Source organism: Leucoraja erinacea, unplaced genomic scaffold (genome assembly GCF_028641065.1).
Source record: "Leucoraja erinacea ecotype New England unplaced genomic scaffold, Leri_hhj_1 Leri_1010S, whole genome shotgun sequence".
NCBI lineage: Eukaryota > Metazoa > Chordata > Chondrichthyes > Rajiformes > Rajidae > Leucoraja > Leucoraja erinaceus.
In genome coordinates, this window is record NW_026575243.1 from 126 (window position 1) to 26,236 (window position 26,111).

Consider the following 26,111-nt stretch of genomic DNA (forward strand, 5'->3'; position numbering starts at 1 on the left):
GATTTACCTTTCGTAAATCCATGCTGACTTTGTCCAATGATTTCACCACTTTTCCAAATGTGCTGCTATCCCATCTTTAATAATTAACTCTAGAATTTTCCTCACTACCGATGTTAGACTAACTGGTCTGTAATTCCCCATTTTCTCTCTCCCTCCCTTCTTAAAAAGTGGGTTTACGTTTGCTACCCGCCAATCTTCAGGAACTACTCCAGAATCTAAAGAGTTTGAAAGATTATTACTAATGCATCCACTATTTCTGGAGCTACTTCCTTAAGTACTCTGGGATGCAGCCTATCTGCCCCTGGGGATTTATCGGCCTTTAATCCATTCAATTTACCCAACACCACTTCCCGGCTAACATGGATTTCACTCAATTCCTCCAACTCCTTTGACCCGCGGTCCCCTGCTATTTCCGGCAAATTATTTATGTCTTCCTTAGTGACGACGGAACCAAAGTAGTTATTCAATTGGTCCGCCATATCCTTGTTCCCCATGATCAACTCCCCTGTTTCTGACTGCAAGGGACCTACACTTGTTTTAACTAATCTCTTTCTTTTCACATATCTATAAAAACTTTTGCAGTCAGTTTTTATGTTCCCTGCCAGTTTTCTTTCATAATCTATTTTTCCTTTCCTAATTAAGCCCTTTGTCCTCCTCTGCTGGTCTTTGAATTTCTCCAGTCCTCCGGTATGCTGCTTTTTCTGGCTAATTTGTACGCATCATCCTTCGCTTTGATACTATCCCTGATTTCCTTGTTTATCCATGGATGTACTACCTTCCCTGATTTATTCTTTTGCCAAACTGGGATGAACAATTTTTGTAGTTCATCCATGCAGTCTTTAAATGTCTTCCCATTGCATATCCACCGTCAACCCTTTTAGAATTAATTGCCAGTCAATCTCGGCCAATTCACGTCTCATACCCTCAAAGTTACCTTTCTTTAAGTTCAGAACCATTGTTTCTGAATTAACAATGTCAGTCTCCATCCTAATGAAGAACTCAACCATATTATGGTCACTCTTTCCCAAGGGGGCACGTACAACAAGATTGCTAACTAACCCTTCCTCATTACTCAATACCCAGTCTAAAATAGCCTGCTCTCTCGTTGGTTCCTCTACATGTTGATTTAGATAACTATCCCGCATACATTCCAAGAAATCCTCTTCCTCAGCACCCCTGCCAATTTGATTCACCCAATCTATATGTAGATTGAAGTCACTCATTATAACCGTTTTGCCTTTGTCGCACGCATTTCTAATTTCCTGTTTGATACCATGTCCAACTTCACTACTACTGTTAGGTGGCCTGTACACAACACCCACCAGCGTTTTCTGCCCCTTAGTGTTGTGCAGCTCTACCCATACCGATTCCACATCCTCCAAACTAATGTCCTTCCTTTCCATTGCATTAATCCCCTTTGCATTGCATTATTACCCTTTGATAGTTGAAATTTTTGAGATAACATATTGTTAGTTAAAATTCTTGCCATCGGTTTATCATACAATAATTTTACCCATGTTATAAAATTCTCTCCCATATTAAATTTTTGAGGTGATAGAAAGCTCACTTTTGTTACCTTATTTATGTGAGATTTAAAATTAAGATCATTGTCAATTTATCCCCCAGGCTAATGACTTCTTGTTTGACAAAGGCAGTCAAATTTCCCAGTTTACTGAGTAACATCTCTCTCTTGGGTTTTGATCCAAGTATTAAAATTTCAGTCTTGTCATCGTTGATTTTAAGAAAGTTAGCATTTATCCATTTTTTAACGGAAAATAGGCAGAAGGTCCATTAACAAGGCATTTGCATCAGTGGGTTCGACAGAGAGGTGTAACTGAGTGTCATCGGTGTAACTTAGAACATTTACATTATGCTGTCTGATAACTCGTCCTAGCTGCAGTATTTACAAGGAAAAGAGTAGTGGGCCAAGGCAGCTACTTTGTGCTACACCAAAGGATATATCATGCAGCTGTGCCACATAGTCCCCAAGGCTAACAAAGTACTTCCTTCCAATTATATATGATTGGAACCAACTTAGTACCTGTTCTGACAGACTGACCCAATTTTCTAGGCGATCTATAAGGATACTGTGATCTATGGTGACAAAAGCTGCTGTGATGTCTAAGAGGATCAGCACTGAGACTTTGTCCTCATCAGTGCTAACTCTAAGGTCACTGACTATTTTTTATCAGGGCTGTCATTTGCTCTAAAACCAGATTGAAATTTGCTCTGAAACCGGATTGAAATTTCTCTAAAACGTTATTTTGATTCAGAAAGTGTTGTATTTGTTTGAATACCACTTTCTCCAGCACCTTGCTCATAAAGGATAGATTTGATATGGGTCTGTAATTATTCAGTGGCCCACTGTCTAATTTTGGTTTCTTTAACAGAGGCTTTACGACAGTTCTTGGGCGACCTACTGTTGTTCGATGCTGGTCTCAAATGCCAGATCAGTCCCTCCATTATGTGAGGAACCAGTGCACTCATACCAACATTCTCCACCACTGTGGCACTGGTCATTATGCCACTTCTGAGCAGCTTACTCTCTTCCTCCCCCCCCCCCCCCCCCCCCCCCCCCCCCCCCCCCCCCCCCCCCACCCCCCCCCCCCCCCCCCCCACCCCCGGGCTGGAACCTCTTGATTTGCTTCATTCACATAAACTTCACCAAACTTACAATCTTGTCAGGATTTCAACCCAAAGGTCGACTTGAGGAGCTTGTTGAAGTTACTGGAGCCTGTTGAAGTTACTGTTTAAAGGTAGGATTGAAGATGTCTTTAAATAAGAATGGGAAGTGGAAAAATGTAAAGGAAATTGCAGGTAGTGGGACAGGTGGCTTACGATTTAGTTTGAAAAAGGAGGAGAAGAGGTCAGAGAAGATGTCAGGAGTGAGGATCAGTCTGGGCTGACAGGGTGGATTACAGATCTTCCGGTCACTAGAATGTTCTGGGCCCTAGAAGTTTGGTTCATTCACCTAAACATCACCAAACTTGCAAACTTGTCAGGACTTCAAACCAAAGGGTCTTTTTGAGGTGCCTGTTGATGTTACTGGAGCCAAGGAAGGTTTGTTAAAAGGTAGGATTGAAGATGTCTTAAAGGAAGAATGGGAGGTAGAGAAATTTAAGGAGGAAACAGCAAACCATGGGAAGGCAGCTTAAGATTTAGTTTGAAATGATGGGGATAAGAGGTCAGAGAAGGTGCTGGAAGAGGGGTTGAGTTTGGGCTGACAGGGTAGATTGCAGATCTTCAGGTCATTAGCAAGTTCAGAACCATAGAGAGAGATAAATACAGGATTAGGAACTTCAATTTGAGGATCAGGAGGCCAAGGAAGTCAAGTGAAGAAATAATATGTGAAGGAATCAAGGTAAAAATTCCGTAGAGAATGCAGACAGGGAGACTGTGAATAATCGAGTCAGGGGATATCAGAGACACAGGGAGGGGTTCCAAGTGACAGTTGGAGATACTGAGCAATGTTAAGATGTGATTGATAAAGTTGGAGGCAGAAAATTCAGTTGAAGCTCAGGAAATTAAGCAAGCATCAAGTAACGAACGCCAAATTCAAAGTATTTCAGCAGCTTCTGCTTTGTACCTGTTTAAATAGACTCGGTCCATCAGTGACTTGCTGTCTCGCTCTATCTCAGCGGAGACATCAAGTGGAGATGTTGCCCAGGCTTTGGATTGTGACGACCGCTCTCCTGTTTCTTGCCTCGTGCATCTTGTGTACAAACCCAGGCTTGAAAGGAAGAGTAACGCAGAAAGCGTTGGACTATGGTGAGTGTGGACATCCCTCCGCCGGAGAGGCTTGAGGCTCCGATTCTTTCTTAATTCCCACACCTATCACTAACAAATCTTCCATCATCTGCACTGAAATACACTGCACACATGCATTATTCACTCATACACAGCTGCAGATAACAGGGGTTTATTAATTCTGTATGGTTCTCTTGGTCTCTCTTCACCACTACTAACTCCCGTGCCTCTGCACTGGTTCCCTGTGCTCTATAGCATTTGCACCATGTAGGAAGCCATTGGCTCGCTGTACATAACCACTGTCTCCCCTGCCTCGCTGCTGGAGCCCTCAACTCCCCTTCTACCCACTTGCTCCTTGTCTACATCCATGACTCTTTATTCTTCCATTGACTCTCTGAGCTCCAAGCACTAGATCTTTGTACTCCCTAAAGATTGGTTTTCAATTAGCCTTTTAGCACTTGCACCTGGCATATTCAGTAGCTCCTTGTACCTATCTACTGTCTCCCTGTGTTTCATCGCACCTCTGGTTTCCTGACCATCTCCCCATCACTGGCACCCTTTCTGATTACTGAGCCCAATCCTCTGCACTGGCCCCTTCCCGATTGTTGGCCACCAGGGTCCTCTGTATCACTGGCTCCATGAATTATTCTACATCTGTTTCTATTATTTTTGAATGTCTGTGAAACCAAGCCTTGCTGAATTCCTTTGACCTGCATGACCCAGGCTGGGCCCTCAGAATCACCTTAGTGGCACAGCTGGTTGAGCTGCTGCCCAAGAAAGCACCAGAGACCCAGGTTTGATCCTGACAGTGGGTGCTGTCTGTGTGGAGTTTGCATGTTCCCCATGTGACCACATGGGTTTCCTCTGGGCGCCCTCGTTTCCTTCCACATCCCAAAGATGTGCAGGTTTGTACGTTAAACTCATCTGAAGAGTTTAGGGCGTGGATGAACAAGTGGTACTAGACAGAATGGGTGATTGATGGTCAGCACACTGACTTATTGGGCCAAAGTGCCTGTTTCCGTGCTGTATCTTAGAAAACAGAAGATAGGTGCAGGAGTAGGCCATTTGGCCCTTCAAAACAGCACCCTCATTCAATATGATCATGCCTGATCATACAAAATCAGTACCCCGTTCCTGATTTCTCCCCATATCCCTTGATTCCGTTAGGCCTAAGAGCTATATCTAACTCTCTTGAATACATCCTGTGAATTGGCTTCCACTGCCTTCTGTGACAAAGAACTTCACAGATGCACAACTCTCTGGATGGAAAAAGTTTTCCCTCCTCTCAGTCCTAAATGGCCTACCCCTTATTCTTAAACAGTGACCCCTGGTTCTGGACTCCCCCAACATCGGGAACATTTTTCCTGCATCTATCCTGCATCCAATCCCTTAAGAATTTTATTGTATATGTTTCTATATGATCCCCTCTCATCCATCTAAATCCCAGTGAATATAAGCCATTTTTTCATCATATGTCAGTCCCGCCATCCCGGTAATTAACTTGGTGAACCTATGCAGCACTCCCTCAATAGCAAGAATGGCCGTCCTCAAATTAGGAGACCAAAACTTCACACAATACTCCAGGTGTGGTCTCACCAGGACCCTGTACAACTGCAGTAGGACCTCCTTGCTCCTATACTCTTTAAACTAAACTAAGTCACTCAAATTTTCTCTGATCTTATTGCTTTCAAACGCCTCCTCTACAGCTAGCCATGGTGTGAAATATTTGGGTGTTCAAGAAGGAACTGCAGATGCTGGAAAGTCGAAGGTAGACAAAAATGCTGGAGAAACTCAGCGGGTGCAGCAGCATCTATGGAGTGAAGGAAATAGGCAACGTTATATTTGGGGCAGGGTAATACTGTAATACTGTATTATTGTAATACTGTAATATTGTAATACTGCAAGATGTGCAATCCTGAAACAGTACTAATACCTGGCATTATTATGCATACAATGATATAATAATAGTGTAATCAGGGACAGAAACATGTCCAATGGCATGCCTTGTCTAGTAATGTTACCGATATTCATTAATCTCCCAATCCTGCACTAATGCATACTTTGGTACTAATACGAGTGGCCAATGGAACAAATCAATATGGTCACATCTATATTGTCAAGTATTAACCCATGATTATACTTGTAAACTTACCTATAAAAGCATTTAGCACCAGCCAGTACATGAGGATGTAAAATCCACGTACTGCCTCCTTTTCATTGTAAAATTTCACCAGCAGAACATCGAACATTTAAAGTTCACACCCCAAGCCTTGCAGAAATGAGTATTGTAATCACATGAAGATAGACACGAAAAGCTGGAGTAACTCAGCGGGTCACTCAGCATCTCTGGAGAAAAGCAATGGGTAATGTTTTGGGTTGAGACCCTTCTCCAGACTGAGTCAGAGGAAATTGATACATGGGATATGAACGGCAATAGAGAGAGATACGGAACAAATGAATGGAAGATATGCAAAAATGTAACGATGATCAAGAAAATGGTCTATTGGCTGAGGCCTAGGTGAAAACAAGTAAGTTATACAGACAATGAAACTCACCAGAACGACAGTGAAACTAGTGTGACAACTCGGGTGGGGGAGGGATGGAGAGAGAGGAGATACAGGGATTACTTGAAGTTAGAGAAATCAGTTTCATTCCACCGGTTTGTAAACGGGATGAGGGAAGACTCATGGGTCATTTCCATTTTCCCTCCACTGGTGCTGAATATTTCCAGCATTTTCAGTCTTGACAGCAATACTATTAATCATATGTTATTAACCAAAAGCTTGAGTGTGTAGCATGGAATGATAGACACAAAAAGCTGCTGTAACTCAGCGGGTCAGTGAGCATCTCCAGAGAAAAAGAAAAGGTGATACTTTGAGTCGAGATCCTTCTTCAGAGTGCGAGTCAGGGGAAAGAAAAACGAGAGATATAGATGGTGATGTAGAGAGATATAAAGGTCAAAGGTCATTGTCATGTGCACCAATTAAGGTACAGTAAAATCCGATTACCATATATGACAAATAAATGAAAGATATGCAAAAAAGTAACGATGATTAAAGGAAACAGGGATTGCTAGCTTTGAGGTGAGACTTTGAAGCTGGTATGACTGAGGTGGGGGAGGGATGGAGAGAGTGAAGTTAGAAAAGTCAATATTCATACCACTGGGTTGTAAACTGCCCAAGCGATATATGCAGTGCTGTTCATTCAATTTGTGTTTGGCCTCACTCTGACAATGGAGGAGGCCTTAGGACAGAGAGAGGTCAGTGTGGAAATTGGAAGGGGAATTAAAGTTTGTGACAACCGGGAGATCGAGTAGGTCCAGGCGCACTGAATGAAGGTGTTCAGCAAAACGATCACCCAGCCTACATTTGGTCTCGCCGATAGAATATAAGAGTCCACACTTTGAACAATGGATACAGTTAGATGGGGTTGGAGGAGGGTTTCCTCTGTGTAACTTCAGACACTCCTGCCACTGGGCTATGTAGCCCTTGGCATCAGTAACTGGACTGATGTGAGTATCCAGCCAACCATGTGCAGTGGCACCATGGGGGAGAGGGTTGAGTGTAGCTAAGAGCATGGCTGTATTGATCCAAACCCCGCTGTGCACTGAATTCTTGTATGTTTTTTGTCATACAGGCCGACAGGTTGGGATCGATGTGTTGCAAAAGACGTTGCGAGAGATGCAGATTCCAAATTTGAGTGGTAAAGTGAACGTAAAGATTATCGGCGACATACAGTACTCTGTCAAATCGTGAGTGGTATATTTCAGTTCATGTATATCAGCTGTTAAATCCAACTGTTAGAGCTGTTGGATTAATTACCTTCAACTCAGATTGATTATGCTGCTTTGTAAACACCATGTCTTGTCTTCAGCTGATATTTGGCAGCAACAATAAACAGTATGTTCCAGGTATCCATCACCCGCACATCTCCTTTAAACATTCCTCATCTGACCTTAAATCTATGCCTTCTAACATTTGACATTTCCATCTGGGAGTAAAGAAAGTTCTAACTGTGCACTGTGCCTTTCGTAATTTCATAAACTTTCATCAGGTCTCCGCCTCCGATGCTTCATAGAAAATAATGCAAATTTGACCAACCTTTCATCATAGCTAATACTTTCTTATCCAGGGCAGCTTCCTGGTGAACCGCTTCTGCACTCTCTCCAAGACGTCAACATTTGTCCTGTAATGGAGCAACCAGAACTGCACACAATACCCAAATGCAGCAGAATAAAAGTTTGAGGAAGCTGCAATATTAGTTCCTGACTCTTATGCCCCAACCACCGAAGATAAACATTGCTTCTGCCTTCTTTACCCTCTATATAGTTGTGTTGCCACTTTCAAGCAGATATTGACATGATACAGCAATGATCCAAAATGGTCTTGCCTTGAACATTGCATTCTTACATTCTACCTCCCAAGGTGCAACATCTCACCTCACATATGCTTGAATTATAATCTATCTGCCATTTCACCATCCATATCTGTAACTGATCATCTATATCCAGCTGTATCCTTCAATGTCTGCAACTCCACCAATGTTTGTGTAGTCAGGTTTTATAGGTTTCAATTAGTTCCCCTCTCTGCTAAACTCTTCTGAACTTAAACCCAATGACATCAATCTGAAATCTCTCTGCCATGCCAAGCAATAATCTGGTGAATCTTTGCTGCACTCCCTACATATCAAGGACGCCCTTCCCTAAGTAGGAGTCCAGAAATGCACCCGAAACTCAAGGCGTCGTCTCTTCAAGGCACTATGCAATGACACCAAGACATCTCTGCTCTTTTACTCAACATTTCTACCTGTCAGGCCCAAGATACCATTTGCCTTGTGTGTTACATTGGATCCCCTCATTTGAACTGACCGTAGATACGGATTGAAACACTGTCAACAATGGTCCTTTCTAAATGGCAACTAATCTTGGAGAGGTTAAAGCGGAATATTTATGGTGATCAGTCTGTGATCTAGAGAAAACTGTCCTTGCATCTCGTTTACATGTATAATTTAAAGACTTTAAGCCTTTATTATTTAAAACCAATTGACTTATGAGATCTAGCTATTGTGGCAACATTTGAAAATGACTTGCAGAAAGGAATTTTTGTTTTATTCAAAATGGTTTGAGAATCTTGCCAACATAATCGAACTTGTACTTTGAAAATATAATTAACAAAGTCTAAAGTAAATTAAATGTTTTTAAAAGTGGGTGGCACGGTGGCGCAGTGGTAGAATTGCTGCCTTACAGCACCAGAGACCTGGGTTTGACCACGACTACGGGTGCTTCTCTGTACGAAGTTTGTACGTTCTCCCCGTGACCATGTGGGTTTTAACCAAGATCTTTGGTTTCCTCACACACACCAAAGACGTAAAGGTTTGCAGGTTACTATAATTGGCTTGGTATAATGTAAAATTGTCGCTAGTGTGTGTAGGATAGTGTTAATATGCGGGGAATGCTGGTCAGTGCAGACTCAGTGGGCTGAAGGGCCTGTTTCCACGCTGTATCTCTAAAACCGGAAAAACTAAAATTAAAATTGACGTCACTGATATATATCATGAATAACTGGAGACTCAGCTCTGATCCCCACGGTGCCCTTCCAGGCTCTCCCTCCTACGCGGAAAAGGGCCCATGTATCCTGCTCTTAGATGTTTGTCGATCAATATGATCTCCATCCATGTCAGTCCATTAGCCTCAGTCTGTATTGGTTTATGCAGTGAAAAACTTTCTTTGTATGCTATCTTGGTAGATCATCAGGCAAAGGGGGTCGGGGGAAACTTTTTTTCAATCTGTTACCTTGCTAGAGATGCGATTGCTTTCTGGATCGTATCTCCGGTTGCTCTGCTGGCGGCCATGCTCGGGACTGACTTTGAGCCCCATCGCGGGGACGCAGACTTGTATATGGACGTGGACGATGCAGAAGGTTTCTACCAGCCCCGACCCGGCGCGGGGGAGCTGAGATTTCTCCCCGAAGCAGGTGTTTGATCGCCCTTCCTGTTAATACTTTTTAACATAAACATACATCCCAGTGACTCCTCCACATTCCTCCCTGTGATGGAAGGCGAAAATAGAGTTCAATCTCTTCCCTTCTTTGGCCCCCCCGCTGTCAGGTGCCTCAAGCCTTGTGTTGACGGGACAATCTTGGCTCCCGTTGCCGGCGGTCGGCCCTCCGCACTGGGGCGATCAAGCTCCCGCATTGGGGGGATCTCAGCCCCCTGCGCCAGGCAATCGGACCCCGGGTCGGGGCTAGTCAAACCTCTTGCAACTTTGGAGCTTCCTGACATCAGTCTCTACCCGAGACTGCGAGCTCCTCGATGGTGAAATCCGCAGGCCACAGTTGGAGCGTCGATCCCAGGCAAAGGATCGCAGGCTCCGATGGTAGTTCTACGGCCCTGCGGTGGGGCTCAAAGTCAGTCCCGAGCAAGGCCGCCAGCTCCATGATGTTAGGCCGCAAAGCGACCGGAGATACGTTCTGGAAAAAAAATCACATCTCCAGCAAGGTAAGAGATTGAAAGAATGTTTTTCTTGACCCCCCACACCCAGCCCCCATGTAAAACAACTCAAAGAACATTAACACATACTTTTTAAAACACACTAAAAGTAACAAAAGAGACGAAAAGACAGACGCTGATGGCGCCACTCGGTGGATAAGGATAGAAGTACAAAATGTGAAGCCAGAGGAATGAACATAGGTGGAAGTGAGGGGAATCATGCGTGGTCACAGTGAACTAACCTCGAGCACTATTTAAGGATCAGCTCGAGTCACTCCTGGCTCAACTGGAAGAACGTGTCATTCCTGAACCACAAATTCACAAATTTGTGGTTCAAGAATGGAGCACAAATTCCTGACAGGAATGTAACACTGATGGTTCCATTGAAGGAATGTAACACTGATGGTTTTTAGATAAAATATAATATTTAGGTAACACATCAGCAAAAAAAAAATAATATTCACTATGTTCTTTTAACTGTAGAGTGTTCTAGGATGTCCAAAACCTGAAATGGATCAATCATATATGAAACTTTCCATGTTGGAAGACATCTATATTTCAAAAATGCGGAGTTGTGACAAAGGCAGCTTAATGGTGTTTACCAGAGAATTCTAATGCTCATCTTGTGCTCCTAGTATCTGCATTATTCTCCACCTCAACCACCAACTCACTCTGTGGATTATAGACTTCCTCACCAACAGATCACAGAGGGTGTTGGTGAACCACACCTTGTCCGACACCCTCTTCACCTTCACTGGCTCTCCACAAGGCTGTGTCCTCTCCCCACTTCTCTTCATTCTCTACACTGATGACTGCAGATCCACCCAGCCAAACTGCCACTTCGTAAAATTTGCTGATGACACAGTTCTCCTGTCTCTTCTTCCCAGCCACACACAACATCACAGCTCAGCCCTGCAGGACTTTATAGTATGGTGTGAAAAGTCTTGTCTTGAGCTAAATATAAGCAAAACCAAGGACATGATTGTGACTTTCTCCCCCCAACAGAGACAGATGGCTGAGGCAGCCACCACTATCATCCAGCAGGAGCCAGTGGAGATAGTGGAGGTATACAAATACCTGGGAACAGCCTTCGACAACCTGCTAAGGTTTTCCTCTAACATAGAGGAAATCCTTAAAAAGTGCCATCAGAGACAGTACCTACTCAGGAAGCTGAAGTCATTTGGGATTAACAAAGACATTCTCACTACATTCTACTACGCATTCATTGAAAATGTAATAACCTTCTCTTTCACTAGCTGGTTCCACTCCATCACCCTGCAAAACAGAAACCGCCTGTTGAATGTGGTCAAGGTCTGCTCAAAAATCATTGAGCAGCCCGTCCGAACTCTCACTGCCCTATGCGACCAACAGTCTTTAAAGTTAACACGCAGGATTCTTCAGGACCCCTCTCACATCCTGTTTCCTGAGTTTGAGTGGCTCCCCTCAGGACGCAGACTCCGCTGTCCGGGTTGCCGGACACAGAGGAGGAAGGCAACCTTCATCCCCAGGGCTGTCCAGCTTTTTAATGCTGATCACTGACTCATGAACATATGAAATGAAATAACCTTCTATATGCACGTTTTTAATTGAAGCACTTAGAAAGCATTTTAAAACTATTGCTATGTGTTGAATGTTGATGTGTGATTGTGCAGTGTGTCTGTGAAATGCGTGTGCTGGTTGATTGTGCAGTATGCGTGCTGCTTATGTTTGTTGATTGTGTCCCTTTTTAAAAAGCTACTGTAATGCGCCTTTTTAAATTGCCCCTCGGGGATGAATAAAGTGCTTTGAATTGAATTGAATTGAATTGAATTGTACTGCGAGTTTGATTTTTATCTAAATTTCTGTAAATAACAATAAAAATAAGCAATTAAAAAAAACAGCATTCTCTTTAAAACTACTTCTCCCTCTATCCTGTCCGTCTCTAACTATGATGAGAATATAAAGTTAACCCATTGCACCAATCTTGTCTGCAGGATAAGCATTTACAAGTTGGGTTTACCAAAGTCTACTGTGAAATTCCTTGCTGGCCAGGGCATTCAGGCCTCCATCACAGATGGTTTCATTGGTGTGAAGGGTGAATTTAAAGTTCAAAAGCACTGTTTGTGAGTATTTCGTATTTGTTTTACCTTTGGTTATTTTTCTTCTGATCTTTATGGAGTAACTGGATCAATTCCAGGGAGCTGTCCCCTCTCTGTTTCGTGTTGGACTAGGGAATTGCTGTAATCTGTCTCCTGTTACCTTCCCTCGCCCAAGGGAACAGCGGCTGTTGCTCAACTCTTATCATTCTACCCGCTATTGGTCACTGCAGCACTTTATAACATTAATTTGAAGGATGTGATGTAGTTCTTTCATCGATAATTGGAGAAGATACAACATTTAATTGCTAGAGCTATTGCAAAAGCATCCAAGTCAGTGCCTACTGCAATATATTTCTTTAATCCAATGAGCTTGTAAATTATAAACAATTTTGTGGAAAGAGTATTGGGGATTTTAATCTAACCATGAAATTCCATCTTTTAAAAAAGGCAGATTGGTTGCAAGGCTCCAACTCCCCCAGGCACTTCCCTCCATGCCCAAGTTATCAGACTGCTTCACTCCCTCTCTCCTGGAGGCCTCGAGTTGGAAGCTTACTCGCATCATGTTCCACCCAGGGCTCCGAATCCTGCTCTCCGCATGACCAAGCTGATTGTCAGGCAGGCAATCATTCAAGAAAATTCCCTAGGTGTTGGGTGAATGTTGCCTGTCCTGTGTTTTAAGCCGTGTTTTACATTTGAAACTCCACTTGCAGTCGAGGCAGACAATCCCAGGCAGTTATGGAGCTGTCTACAGACTGACCAACTCACCCGGATGGTGGTGGGAGCAAAGTGCGTAGACTTTGAAGTGCGTAGAGTTACACAATAAATCATTGTAATGTAATTAACAAGCCACATCAAACTTGCCACATGCTTGAAAAGACCGGTGATATCAGGCCAGGAGTTCTCCAAAGAACTGTGGCAGTGGGTTCCCCGGACTTTAGCTCTGTGACTGCCGCAGGACATAGACTGGAATGACTGATCAACAGCTCCATCATAGTTGGATCTTATGGTGGTTGGATGAGGGGAAATGAGACTCATGGGACAGCATAATCACTGGCATAAAACCGATGGGCTGAAAAAAACGGTTTCTTTGAAGCAAATATTATGCAATTCCCACAAGAATATCAACTTCTCAAAACTATATCTCTCTGGATCAACATAAAGTGGGGTTTAATGCCAGGGACAATAAATACTGGCAGAGCATTGCATCTCCGTTCATTAGTAAGTTTGTCTTCCAATGGTTAATTATCTGATGATTTATGGCATCTCCTCATATCTCCTCACAGTCGGACGAGTGGATCATTTGACGTGTCTGTGAGTCGTCTGTCAATATCACAGACGATAGGAATGACCCGTGACAGCACTGGCCGCCCAGCTCTCCAAAGCCGTGCCTGCTCAGCCAATATTGGGAAAGTACGGGTCAGGTTCACCAAAAGAAAACGGTAATGTACACAGTCATTTAGAATATTTTAAGGTTTCTCTTGCGCTCTTGTTTTCTCACCCCCATATTCTTTGTATCATGATGCAGCTTCACAGGACTTTGGTTTGGATGTATTTGGAATATTGTGTAATGTCCGGGTTGCTCCAATACAGGAAGGATGCGGAGATTTGGGAAAGGGTGCAGAGGAGATTTACCAGGATGGAGCCTGGACTAGAGGGTGTTAGCTACAAGGAGAAATTGGACATGCTAGTTTTCTTCATCTTTGCTTCAAAACATTTGTTTTGTGCCATATAGCTCCATGACGTTGATTCTGGGTATCAGGGAGAGGAATCCATCTGGTATAATAGAAAAGCCAATTGCATAATAAATTGCCAGCAAACTATGCAATACCCTGCACCTTGCTGGCTGTCAAAACTGTCAGATATTTAATAGAAACTGCCCAAAATGCTGTTTCTACTCAGGGGATCAGGTGTCATCCATGGAAAAGGAAGCAGAATCAATGGTTTGGGCCGGATAACTCTGGCTCTTTTCCTGTCTTTTGAGATCTCCAGGAACGGCAGCCTTTTTGGCGCAACTTGTAGAGCCGCGGCTGTGATCCAGGTTCGATCCTGACCTCAGTCGCTGTCTGTGTGTAGTTTAACCATTCTCCCATGTGGGATTCCCGCTGATGCTCTGGATCCCCTCGCATCCCAAAGATGTGTTGGTCAATAGGATAATCAGTCATGGTACCTATACAGGGTATTACTAAACGCTTGATCTTGACCACTTCCTGTTCTGTATATTGATTTTAGAAAAAACGCTGCCACTTACGGCTGTGAGTTTTGGCCATCTTACTCAGTCCCCCTCCGCTGCGCAGGACAAGAGGATTTTTCCCATCAATGGAAAATAAAAGAGTTATTAGTGTTTAAAAAATGTTGAGATTCTCTCTCCTGAAGACCACGCCCTTTCCAGAGGGACTATAAAACCCGGAAGTGTTGAGTGCCTTAGTCAGTTTCTGCAAGATGGGGGAGCGAGAGGGTCATGTCTCTCAATCTGAGCTAAGAATAACACTGAACACATGTCTACTAAACTGTGAGTGGTTTTACTGACCTGTCAGTGCCCTTAATGTGGTTTGAAAATATAGTTTAGAAATGCTAAAGCTGTGTTGCCTTTGGTTTGGAAATGCTAAAGCTGTGTTACCTTTGGTTTGTAAATGCTAAAGCTGTGTTGCCCAATTAAAGTTGCCTTGCCTAATTAAAGTTGCCTTGCCTAACTAAAGTTGCCTTGTTTTTAAAAAATAAAACGCTACAACGTGCGGCTGTGATTTTTGGCCATCTTACTCAGTCCCCCTCTGCTCATCAGGTGCTGAGGAGTTTTCCCATCGATGAAAAATAAAAGACTTATTACTGTTTAAACTATGTTGAGATTGTCTTTCCTGTCAATCATGGTGTGAAGGCCACGCCCCTTCTGGTGGGAGGGGGAGGGACTATTAAACCCGGAAGTGTGGGCGTGGCTCATTCTCTGCAAGATGGGGAGGGAGAGGTCACGACTCGCTGTCTTTAGTGGCTTGCACCTGGCTTGAAATGGTATGAAACTGCTCTTGAATTTGGTGGCCTTGCACCCTGCTTGAATTGGAATTTCAAGGACTAGCCGTGAATCAACTGCCAGCCCACCAGCCATGAGTGAATGAGCTGCCAGCTCAACAGGCTTGAGTGATTGAGCCGCCAGCCCAATAATCCATTCGGCCCACAATGTCCATACTAGCCCTCTGGAAACCAGTCCCTTCAGCCCACAACACCCATAATAGCTCTCCAGAAAGTCTTCCCCCCACTGGCCACCAATATTGGAATTGGTGGAGAGGAGGAATATTGCATTGGGGGACCAGCTGTGATGCTGGGATCTAACGGGTGCCACTTAGTCTAGTATTGGTTGAATGGTGAATACATGAATTAAGTGGGATTACAGTAAGCGGTGGGCAGTGGGTCAATATGCTGTGTTGTAAGACTATGGAGGCTGATAAAGGAGAAGAAAGAGGGAGAGAGAAGGACTGAGGGAAGAGCTGAGTTGGGGATGCCAGTAGTCTTGTATTCTTGAGGTCACCATATATTGAGATGGGAAAATCATCCACCTCATACATTATTTCCCACTTAACTCTTCTGACCCACAGAGGTTATGACTCGAATGAGTCCTTTGCTTAGTGCTTAGTTGTCACAATTACAACGACACAGAAGTAGAAGATCAAACATGCAATACCATCAACCTGGAATTATAGCTCAGTCTGCCCCTCATGGAAGCTGGCTGACCTGCTGAGGATTTCCAGTTCATCCTGATTTATTTTGGAAGTGCAATTGACGGTCTTGAAATCTGAAACCAAAGACCATGGCAAATGGACACATGAAAAATTTAATGTTGTCTTAATAAATACATCTGGTGGTAAATGTGAAGAGCAAATGGGGAGGAATCCTGAGTCCAAGTCTACCGGTGGGAGACTCATTGAGGTGTTTGGGATAGCGTTGACACAGAGCATTGATGAAGTGTTGTCACAATGTGGTGCCGGGTGCAGGTGAAGTCCAGGTGCTGTTCAAAGGCAACCTCATGCAAGTGCTATTGATCTTCAGAGTTTGTTGCTGAAGGGAAAAGTACCGATGCAAAGTTGTTACAATGCAAACGGAGACCATCCAACCCACTGGGCCCATCTTCCACTTGGGCAACAGCATCCATGGAGGAAAATGGACCAAAGTCATGTTGGGTTGGGACTCCTTTAGACTGATGGGGTAGAACGGAGAGTACGCAGGTAGAAAGAAGTGAGGAGAAGTGGTGGGGCAAGAGTTGGCAATTGAAAGGAGGGGTTGATTGGCAGATAAGTTGGATGGGGTAGAAAAGGGTGAAGATAGTAGCCAAGGCTACAGGTGGGAAGTAGAGAAGAAAAGATCTGATTAACAAAAGGGGGGGGGGGGGGGGGGGGGTGAAATGTATTACCAGAGGGAAGAATGGTGGGTAGAAATGAATAGGAGGGGGAAGGCAAGACCAATGAGAGATCTTGAATTGGGAGAGGTGGACGATGAATTGATGGAGGGGTGTAAATAATCTGGTTTTGGGGGGAGGGGAGGATGTGGAAACAAAGGTGTTGGAAGATTGAATTCCTGAAATTGGAGAATTCAGTATTCATGCGGTTGGATTGAAGCTTCCCAAGGGGAATACGAGGGGTTGCTCTTCCAGTTTACGAGGCCTCCCTCTGGTAATGGAGACGGATTGGAATGGGTAGAAGAATATATATGTGTTTTCTTATGTAGCATTAGGGCAGCAGAGTGAGTGGCACAGTGGTAGATTTGCTACCTTACATTGCCAGAGACCCAGTTTCGATCCTGACTATGGGTGCTGTCTGTACAGAGTTTGTATGTTCTCCCTATGTCCACATGGGTTTTTTCTGTGTGCTCCGGTGGCCTCCCACATTCCAAAAGCATACGGGGGGGGGGGGGGGGGATGGTGAAAGTGAAGACACGACAAGGGTGGGGGTTGGAGTCGGAGGAGGTCAGGTGAGTAGACGGAGGCCAAGGAGAGGTTTGGTGGGGGGGCGATAGTAGTTGTTCAGAGAGGAGGGGGGCATGAGGACAAGTGCACAGCTGGGGGAGTATCTGGGGCCACCTGGTTAAACGAGGAGGGATTAGACAAGATTGGAGATGGTGCATGTACTGTAAACCTCTGTCAGACCTGGCTGGGTTGTTGAGTTCCTGGTATTTTTGGAGTAACTCAGAGACTGGCTGGTATCACGTTAGGTTTAATGATGAAGTGGAATAATTTATTCACACAAACGTAGTCTACAGGTAACATATTACCTTCACACTTAACCTATGCTTTTTTTGTATTTGAGAGTGTGTCTGCACAATGGTAAAATTTATTTTGTTTTCACCAAGTCAAATTGTGCTTTGCAGATGTTTGTATAATCTGTTCCGCAAATTCCTCGAGAAACCCATTCGGAAAGCCCTTACCAAACAGGTAGGTCAGCTTCCCTCACCATTCATATTGAATATTTGTGCTGTTAACTTGCACAGCATTCGAGCTGTATAACTCATGGTGGAGCCTGTATCAAACATGGTCATCTCCTCATTGTCATTTACTATTTCTTTGATACAGATTTGTCCTCAAATCTCCAGTGCACTCCGTGGGTTGGAAAAGAATCTAAAGACCATGAAAAGTATGTTGTTTTACATTCTCCCTCATTCTTCCACCGCCTTCCAAAACCTCTCTCAAGATGGTTGCTTCCTTTTCTCCAGAAGCTGTCTCCACCCCCGCTCTCCCCTCCCCCCACCTGGCTTCATCGGCCTTTTCTTGATTACCTCCACCTATAACCCATCTAACTCTGTCCCAAACCATCCACTCCCCCCCCCCCCACCCTCAACCCCCCACCCCACCCCTCCCACCTCCTCAGTTCCTGTGACACCTCTCCCCCCTCGGCCCTCTATACTGGCCGTCTCTCCTCTCGATCGATGCAGGATTTTCACCTGAAATGTCAATCATTTCTCCCCTCTGCCCATGTTTGACCTGTTGTTTCACCAGCAGTTTGCTTTTTTTTATTCCAGTTTCCAGCACCTTTCTTGTGTTGCCCTTGAATGATATCTCAAAGTGCTCTGCAACCAATTAAATATAAATTTGAGATCAGTCCATTTGTGGCATATCGTTGGTGCAGCTACCAATGGCAAGATGGCCTTTAGCGGTATTGTTTGAGAAATAAGAATTGATAGAATCCAAGGGAAAGGGCAATTGAAACAGTGGCAGCTTATTTTAATTGTGGGCCTGAATTTAACATTTCACTCAAAAGATGGGATGACTGTGAATTCCGAGCTCTCTCCGGAGATAGTGACAGGAACCAAAGCCTATACCCAACAATTAATGACCATTGACTTAGAAACATTTTGAAGGCAATTAAGGTGTTGGCCATGGGGCTAGATCGAGGGGAGGGATTGGTTTCTGAGGAGGAATGCAGACCGGAAAACTGGAAAATGTCAGCAGGGGTGTATTGAAAGAGAAAGATGACTGAGCCTAGCCATGTCAATGCCATATGGGGAGTAAAGATGAGATTACAACATTTGTATGGTAATTTGAAAAGGATGGAAGGTCTGGATACATAGGTGACAACATAAAGAAGTTGGGCGTCATTTGCGCGACATCATTTACGCGTTACGAAGCACAACGCGCGCGTCATGACACGCATGTGATGCGCGCATGGCGTGCATTACGCGTGCAACGTCCCAGGATTTGGGGATTCACAAAATCACAATGACACCCAAGTGGGACGGGCCCTTAAACCTTGGGATATAAATCTCAACATGGAGTGGAAGACAGGTTCTGGTGGTGAAAGAACTAATACTCATCGTTAAGGATCAGGACCTCAACAACAGCCAGACTGTTGCTGAAGTTAGCGATGTGTACTAGAAACTGAAAGAGAACGTCCTGGCAACAGACTTGATATGGTCTAAAGCAAAAGCTCATCGTGTGAGCCACTGCCAAACTTGGTTGTTATCATCTCAACTCATTAAGAGCTGGGGAAGGTCATGAGTCACACTATCTGTGCCACTAAAAGTCCACACGTAGACCTGGAACAGAAGCCATATGCAGTCCTCAACTTTCACCCTGGTGGCAGCCAAAAAAACAATCTGGTTTGCGAATTTCAAATCTTCTGTATTGATATTTTATATTTAATGTTGAAGATAGACACAAAATGTTGGAGTAACTCAGCGGGTCAGGCGTCATCTCTGGAGAGAAGGAATGGGTGGCGTTTCGGGTCCAGTGTAAGACTTTGGTGTAAACTAGCTTCTGCAGTTCCTCCTTACACATTATATTTCATGTTCTTTTCCCTCTGTTCTTAGTAAGGTTCAAAATTAACCCATTTGCTGAGGTTGACTATTCACTGGTTAATCAAATTGAAATTTCAAATAACGCCATGGACCTGGATTTTAAGGTAGGCCCTGACTCCTGGGGAGGGGAGGGTGATGCGAGTGTACATGGGCAGTTGGATGGGTTGATATTTGTGCTGTTTCATAGTTCTGTTGCCTTTAGACTTATCCAAGACTGTTTTTGAGTTCTCTATTTATACTGTAAGTTACCAGTGATCTTGTGATAGATATTCACTTACCAGGCTTATTGGTAACCTCAGTTTTCTAGTACAACAGAAGCTGACCTAAATTTAGAAAGCTTATTGTTAATTAAGAAAAGCTTCTAAACTTCACTTTGTCCATCACCTTGACATTATTTAGAGAAACAATTCTGACCATGACATCCGTAAGATTTTGACCCTACTGTTCCAAGAACTGTGGGAACAGTAACTCACTCATCTCTAGAATCTTGTTCTTTGGTTCACATTAGGTCCAAGGCAGGGATGGTCTGTGACCTTGTTGTCTCGTTCAAACTAAGGTTCAACTGGCAACAGAAGTTTATATTCAGAAGTTTGAAAATGGACAGGCGGTTGTTAAAAACAATGTTATTGATCAGCTCTTTCCATTATCTGTGCCTTTTGAGACTTCTTGCAGTATCTGAGCTTTGACATCTAATTCTTTTTATAGGGTCAATTCTACAGAGTGGGAAAAAATAAAAATCCTCCCTTCAAGCCACCTCCAATCAGCCTTCCCAGTCAGTCCAGTCGCATGTTGTACTTGGGAATATCTGATTTCCTTGCTAACTCAGCAGGATTTGTGTATTATGAAGCTGGGATCTTACAAATGAAAATCACTGATAAAATGGTGGGTAAAAGCCATCCTTTCACTGCCCCAGTGTATACGAACGAGGTTATTATTTTCACTGTGTGAGTCCCGTTTTTCTCTTACATCGGTTGTTTCGACAATAATCGACTGGACACCGGGGTTACGTTAAATGTACGTTTAATCAGCAGGAGTCTTCACACAGGTTAACAACCTAGCAAAAAGTCGAGCTCTCTGCCCTTATTCGTAAATCTTTATATACTTTAATGCTATGGTTTATCACCTCCCACATTCCCCAATCAAGCAACAGACACGTACGCAGTGGTCAGGATAACAGGTACGTACATATAAGGAGATGTTATTTAGTGGAACAATACTAGACCTCAGACAGGTACATTCCTCAGCCTCCCAGGCGCAGCGGTTTATATATTCCTCAGACTTCTGAGAGCCAGCCATCTCAGTCAGACGGGTGCAGGTATTACCCTAGTCGCGAATATTCAGTAACTGCAAGACAATGTGTATTTCTCCTGACCACAACTTCCTGAAACCTGCAGCTACATTTTCAGCAACTTTGGTCAGCAGCGATTTTATGTTTGAATCCAGTCCACCTGGCCACCCATTTTACCTTCACAGAACATTCTTACAGCGTTTATTCAAGATTTACATTCACAACTGGAGGTGGGTTTCTGCAGTAGATTGCTGTGAAACTATGCGGAGGTGCAACACTGAGGCTCCATTCACCTGCCGATCACAATTACTCTAAAGATGCACTGGATACCCCATTCCAAGCACTCGTTATCACCTGTGCAGTGACGCGAGTGGGGGCGCATTGGACAGTCTGATTCCGTCTTTGATTACGTCTATAAGGAACACTGATCATTGCTGCCTGATTTACTTCATGGCATCATTGAGGAGTCGATGGTTTTACTGTTGTTCTTACTCCAAATTCCAGGCTGCTGGTTTCATGTCACTGTGTGAGGAAGGAGTAACAAATAAAGCACCTTCCTGTCAGAAACTTACTCCATTTTCAATTGTCTCTTATTTGAACAATGGCATTGTTTTAAAATAATAAATTATTATATGAATATGAGCTTTGTTTTGTCATAGAGCAACAAGGGGTAGCAATGTCTGGTGATTTATGGGGCCTGTTTCCATGGTTCATCAGTTTGCAGAGAGGCACAATGGTTCTGCAGGTCGTGTTGCCATCTCACTATTCCAGTGACCAGGGTTCAGTCCTGACCTTTGGTGCTGTCTGACAGGAGTTTGCGTGTTCTCCCTGCAGCCACATGGGTTTGGCCTGGAGGCTCAAATATCCTCCCACATCCCAAAGACACTTGGGTAGGCTGATTGGCTGCAGTACGTTTCCTTTAGTTTAGTTTAGACATGCTGCGCGGAAACAGGCCCTTCGGCCCACCTGGTCCACGACGACCAGCGATCCCCGCATATTAACACCATCCTACGCACATTAAGGACACTTTTTACATTTACCAAGCCAATTTACCTACACACTTGTATGTCTTTGGTGTATAGAAACATAGAAACATAGAAAATAGGTGCAGGAGTAGTCCATTCGGCCCTTCGAGCCTGCACCGCCATTCAATATGATCATGGCTGATCATGCAACTCAGTATCCTGTACCTGCCTTCTCTCCATATCCCCTGATCCCATTAGCCACAAGGGCCACATCTAACTCCCTCTTAAGTATAGCCAATGAACTGGCCTCAACTACCTACTGTGGCAGAGAATTCCAGAGATTCACCACTCTCTGTGTGAAAAATGTTTTCCTCATCTCAGTCCTAAAAGATTTCCCCCTTATCCTTAAACTGTGACCCTTTGTTCTGGACTTCCCCAACATCGGGAGCAATCTTCCTGCATCTAGCCTGTCCAACCCCTGGTGAATTTTGTAAGTTTCTATAAGATCCCTCCTCAATCTTCGAAATTCTAGCGAGTACAAGCCGAGTCTATCCAGTCCTTCATCATATGAAAGTCCTGACATCCCAGGAAACTGTCTGGTGAACCTTCTCTGTACTCTCTCTATGGCAAGAATGTCTTTCCTCAGATTAGGAGACCAAAACTGTACGCAAAACTCCAGGTGTGGTCTCACCAAGACCCTGTACAACTGCAGTAGAACCTCCCTGCTCCTGTACTCAAATCCTTTTGCTATGAATGCTAACATACCATTCGCTTTCTTCATTGCCTGCTGCACCTGCATGCCTACTTTTAATGACTGGTGTACCATGACACCCAGGTCTCGTTGCATCTCCCCTTTTCCTAATCGGCCACCATTCAGATAATAGTTTACTTTCCTGTTTTTGCCACCAAAGTGGATAACCTCACATTTATCCACATTATACTGCATCTGCCATGCATTTGCCCACTCACCCAGCCTATCCAAGTCACCTTGCAGCCTCCTAGCATCCTCCTCATAGCTATCACTGCCCCCCAGCTTCGTGTCATCCGCAAACTTGGAGATGTTGCATTCAATTCCCTCGTCCAAATCATTAATATATATTGTAAATAGCTGGGGTCCCGGCACTGAGCCTTGCGGTACCCCACTAGTCACTGCCTGCCATTGTGAAAAGGACCTGTTTACTCCTACTCTTTGCTTCCTGTCTGCCAGCCAGTTCTCTATCCACATCAATACTGAACCCCCAATACCGTGTGCTTTAAGTTTGTATACTAATCTCTTATGTGGGACCTTGTCGAAAGCCTTCTGAAAGTCCAGATATAACACATCCACTGGTTCTCCCTTATCCACTCTACTAGCTACATCCTCGAAAAATTCTATAAGATTCGTCAGACATGATTTACCTTTCATAAATCCATGCTGAATTTGTCCAATGATTTCACCACTTTCCAAATGTGCTGCTATCCCATCTTTAATAACTGATTCTAGCAGTTTCTCCACTACCGATGTTAGACTAACTGGTCTGCAATTCATTAGCTACCCTCCAATCCTCAGGAACTGCTCCAGAATCTAAAGAGTTTTGAAAAATTATCACTAATGCATCCACTATATCTGGGGCTACTTCCTTAAGTACTCTGGGATGCAGCCTATCTGTCCCTGGGGGTTAATCGGCCTTTAATCCATTCAATTTACCTAACACCACTTCCCGGCTAACCTGGATTTCACTTAGTTTCTCCATCTCATTTGACCCCCGATCCCCTGCTATTTCCGGCAGATTTTTTAAGTCTTATGGGAGGAAACCGAAGATCTCGAAGAAAACCCATGCAGTCATGGGGAGAACATACAAACTCCATACAGACAGCACCCGTAGTCGGGATCGAACCTGCAAGCGCTGTAAGGCAGGAACTCTACCACTGCAACACCCTGACATACCTCTACTTTACTTTAAGTGGAAAATATGAAATGAAGATGAAGTATAGGTTAGGAGGCAGAACTGGTATATTGATTATTTACTTTCAGTAAATCTATATTTATTAATAGAGAATGAGTTCTTTAGAAATACTATATATTTTGCAATAACTTTAATAATGCTCCAGATTTTTGTCAATGAAATCTGCAGTGATTTATAAATCCAATCTCAGAATTGCAGATGAGATTTGAAATCCCCACTGACTATTTCACCACACTTGCCTTTGAAGAATTTATGTATGTATGATGTTTGATACAGTCACACAAAATACCCCCAAAAAATTGGCTAATTCCTTTCTATTTTCCCCAGATTCCGACTACATCGCCTATCAGATTAAACACAAAGTCCTTCAGTGTAATCGTACCTCGGGTAAGTGTTTCATGGGTTTGCAAACTCTTGTTTGATATTAAACGCTCCTTATCCCATATTACCATTGTTATCACATCACTATTCTTTGCACGTTACTCTATGATGGGAAAGACAAACATTACCAGAGAAAAATTCTTCAGGTTCCGGAAACATGAAATAAAAATAACATAAAATACTGATGCTTAGAGATCAGGCACAATCTGGAGAAAATGATGTAAATGACCTAAATATTAATAGAATATACGTCTCAACAGCTGGCAAAGCTCTATCCTAACATGCCAATAGAATTGCGCCTGCGAGCCACTCGATCGCCAGTTCTGCAGGCTGCAAAAAATCTCATCGATGTTCAAGCATTTGGAGCACTTGAAGTGTGCGCAGTCCAGCCAGATTCAACCCTCGCATCACTTTTTGTCCTGAACATTGTAAGTACAAAAATCGTCTTTTTCTGTAGTACATAAATTTTTACAGTTGGCAAAACTATTGCCATGAGAAATCTCCTTGATTATTTTGTCTTGTTGCAGCAAGCGAGTGTCTCTGCTCATGTGCATATCGCTCAGATGAAACTGATTGGATCCCTAGAACTGAATAGGTAAGGGAAAGACAACTGAAAGACAATTCATGCCCTCACATGGACCCAGTCTGTGCGGGGTAAGATAATTACCACACAAGTTATTACAACAAACATCGAAGATCCTTGGCATTGGAGAATAAATACACATCAGAGGGACACTGGAAAAACGACCTGCTCTGCATTGGCAAAATGTTCAAACATCTTTAACCATCTGAATTTGTGGATGGAGCTGTCCCTGCAAAAAATCAATCATAGTTAAAATTAGTGTAGATTATGTGTTCAAATGTTTAGATTGGGGCTTCAATCCATAACTTTTATACTGAATGCACAACTAACAATTACCATTCATTGATAGCCAAACTCAGTCATTATTGATTACTTGTTTTGCTTATTTCCTTTATTAATATAGTACCGAAGCCTGTAGAGTACAATAGATCTAAATCTAAATTTGACCGTCGATGTACGTTATTAGTTAAGCTCAGAGAGGGTGCAACATCTGTATTAGGATTAATCCACCAGAATTGTCTGAGACTCCTGTCTAGTGACATTGAGTGGAATTTGTCAAAGTCGGTGCATTGAATAAGATAAAGTTCAAGCAACTGATTTTCACCATTGAGCTCACATATAACTCCCCCAAATGCCAATGTTTCATCAGGATCATTATATGCCATGAGATGCGGATGTTGCCAGCACTAGAGGGCCAGAGCTATAGGGAGAGGTTGAGTAGGCTGGGACTCTATTTCATGGAGCACAGGAGGATGAGGGATGATCTAATAGAAGTGTATAAAATCATGATTTGAATAGATATGGTTGAGTCTTTTGCCCAGAGTTGGTGAATCGAGGAGCAGAGGACATAAGTGTAAGGTGAACGGCAAAAGATTTAATAGGAATCTGAGGGGTATGTTTTTCACACAAAGGGTGGTAGGTGTATGGAACAAGCTGCCAGAGGAGGTAGTTGAGGCGGGGACTATCGCAACATTTAAGAAACAGTTAGACAGGTACATGGATAGGACAGGTTCGGAGGGATATGGATCAAACGTGGGCAGGTGGGACTAGTGCAGATGGGACATGCAGGGCCGAAGGGCCTGTTTCCACACTGTATCACTCTATGGCTCTATCTATCTTTCCCTCTCAAACCCATTCTCCTGCCTTCTCCCCATTACCTCTGACACCCGTATCAATCAAGAATCTATCAATCTCCTCCTGAAAAATGTCCATTGACTTGACCTACACAGCTGTCTGTGGCAATGAATTCCACAGTTCACCACCCTCTGACTTAAGAAATTCCTGCTCATCTCCTTCCTAAAGGAATGTCTTTTAATTCCGAGGCTGTGGCCACTGGTCCTAGACTCTCCCACTAGTGGAAACATC

At 43.6% G+C, this 26,111-nt stretch overlaps 1 protein-coding gene across 1 annotated transcript in view; it reads left to right on the top strand.

Annotated features, from left to right (window-relative positions):
• Positions 1–5,674: 5,674 nt before the first annotated feature.
• LOC129715102 (bactericidal permeability-increasing protein-like) overlaps positions 5,675–26,111 on the top strand; it is a 29,667-nt gene continuing 9,230 nt past the window's right edge. The window contains exons 1-10 of the mRNA XM_055664969.1: positions 5,675–7,501; positions 12,114–12,335; positions 13,553–13,750; positions 17,661–17,724; positions 17,863–17,923; positions 19,596–19,687; positions 20,289–20,465; positions 24,110–24,169; positions 24,424–24,591; positions 24,691–24,758. Coding sequence (XP_055520944.1) covers positions 7,323–7,501; positions 12,114–12,335; positions 13,553–13,750; positions 17,661–17,724; positions 17,863–17,923; positions 19,596–19,687; positions 20,289–20,465; positions 24,110–24,169; positions 24,424–24,591; positions 24,691–24,758 — 1,289 coding nt within the window. The 5' untranslated portion in view covers positions 5,675–7,322. The remainder of the gene's footprint in view (positions 7,502–12,113; positions 12,336–13,552; positions 13,751–17,660; positions 17,725–17,862; positions 17,924–19,595; positions 19,688–20,288; positions 20,466–24,109; positions 24,170–24,423; positions 24,592–24,690; positions 24,759–26,111) is intronic.